The 2,169-nt window shown below is 49.9% G+C and overlaps 1 protein-coding gene across 1 annotated transcript; it reads left to right on the top strand.

The window, feature by feature from the left end:
- Positions 1–364: 364 nt before the first annotated feature.
- LOC127304875 (uncharacterized) lies at positions 365–1,158 on the top strand. The gene has a single exon (XM_051335440.2). The coding sequence runs from the start codon at positions 588–590 to the stop codon at positions 951–953; it is 366 nt and encodes a 121-aa protein (XP_051191400.1). The 5' UTR covers positions 365–587; the 3' UTR covers positions 954–1,158.
- The last annotated feature ends 1,011 nt before the right edge of the window (positions 1,159–2,169 follow it).

The raw sequence follows: 2,169 nt of genomic DNA, 5'->3' as shown, positions 1-2,169 counted from the left end.
TGGGATTGGGCTGTAGGATTGCAACCCTCAGGAATTTTGGAGGTGACATTCCTTTGATCCAAAGGACTTCTTTAGAAAAAGAAACTACTCCATAGATTGGAATCCTCCAAAAAAATTATAAAAATCCTTTAATCCCAAAGAGTCCTGAAATGAGAAGTGTCGCTGAGGTGGTTTGCACAAATGATCTTGGTACACCATGGGCTCGATCTGCTAGAATTACTTCTGGCTAGTTCGAGAACATGTTTTGGGCGTTCCGAGACCTCTAGGTGGCCTATGCGCTGTACCGGCGAATGTAAAACCCACATGTGCACGCTCTCCGCACTCCGCAGACCACGCGGCGGCCACCGGCGCCGCCTCGTTCGTCTCCTCTACAGCCTTCTTCCAACACGTACCCCCTCTACGTGTTGCGTTCTTTACACCGCCTCGCAACACACCTCACAAGCTCGCTCGCTTACAACAATCGTCCACAGCAGTACTGGATTCTCCACCGCGCACCACCACCAACAACACCAAGTCTCGCACGCCGGTGACAAGCTAGCTCACGAAGGAGGGTAACCGAGAGAAGCTCCGTACGAAGCGCGCGCGCCATGGCGAAGAGCGGCACCGAGGAGTGGCGGAGCAACGCCGACACGCACAAGATGAGCCCGGAGGAGGTGAGGGCGGCGGGGGTGGAGGCGTCCAAGCGCCCGCCCGGCCGCGGCGGCGGCCCCGGGGAGGTCCTGCACCAGCGCGGCGGCCGCCTGCCGTACGGGCCTGGCACCATGGCGCTGATGGGGTTCGGCATCGTCGGCGTCATCGGCTACATGGTGCTGTACCAGAAGGCGAGGCCCGGCACGCCGGCCACCGAGGTCGCCAAGGTGGCCGTCGGGCACGGCGACCCGGCCGTTGGCCGCGACGTCCAGAAGCGCCAGGACGAGGGGGCGCCGCCGCCACCGCCCCGTGATGGGAAGTAGATGACTATACTACTCTAGTTAGGATTCCAGAAATAAACGCTGGCGGAAGAGTTGAAGGATACGCTGTTTTTCTTCCAAGTTAAAGTGTTCAACACTCTGTTTTTCACAGCTCTGGTCGCATTTTGTTGTGGACCACGCATGCATGTATCTGAATTTCTGTCTGAAATGACTCTTGAAAGTAAATTATGTTACTCCTCGGTGCTAATGTTTATGCAAGCCTATTCCTGCGTAAGCAATTTTACAGTAGAATCTCGTTTGTACAGTAGTACATAATGTACTTCGTGCCGCAATTCTGCATTTCTGTGAATTCCATAATCTGTTCGTATGGTTATTTATTGATTGTGAAACTATAAAAAAATCTCTGAAATATTAATATGTTTTATTTTTAATATTCACCTTCTGCAAAACTACCTGAATGCAGATTTTATTTCGTTTCTCATGATTACTCATGTAAAAATGACTAAAATTTGAAGTGCATGAAAAGAAATGTTACTAAGAGCATCTCCAAACGCGCCCTGCGCTGAATTTTTTTCGGCCGGACGCTCTAAAATACAGCGCGTCTACGGGCGTTTAAAAAGTTTCTCTGTCGGGCGCTCCACGCGCCGGCGGAAAATAACTTTCTACACTATTATACATTCAAATATACTTATATAGATCATGAAATAAATGATCTACCATAGTTTAAATAGACACAAAATACAACACACACATCACGCAGTTTAAGAACGAAACATGACGTAGCAACTACACACAATATATGGTTCAAATGGATAGAAAGTGCAACACACAATTTGCATATCATAAATATAAGATATAAGATAGAATCTCACACTTTAGCATTTCTCAAGTCATCACCTTCTTTTGCTACTTCATCGACATCTTGGGTTGAAGGAGGAATAGTAGGACCCATAGAGGCCACAAATCCTCCTGATGGTGCTTCCATGCCTCCATACACATCACTCATCGATGCTCCCATAATCCCTTCGAAGACTCCTTCGTAGCTTGGTCCTCCCATGACGGTCATGCCTCCAAAGCCTCCCATACCGGCAATGCCTCCCATGCTGGGCATGCCTCCCATACTGGTCATGCCTTCCATGGCGGGCATGACTCCCATGCTGGCCATGCCTCCCATGGCGGGCATACCTCCCATACTGGCCATGCCTCCCATGCCTCCTCCAAACATGCCTCCTTCAAATATGGGCATGCCTCATCTGAA

This window comes from Lolium perenne, chromosome 5 (genome assembly GCF_019359855.2).
Source record: "Lolium perenne isolate Kyuss_39 chromosome 5, Kyuss_2.0, whole genome shotgun sequence".
In the NCBI taxonomy this organism is placed as follows: domain Eukaryota; kingdom Viridiplantae; phylum Streptophyta; class Magnoliopsida; order Poales; family Poaceae; genus Lolium; species Lolium perenne.
This window is presented reverse-complemented; position numbering and strand designations above follow the sequence as displayed.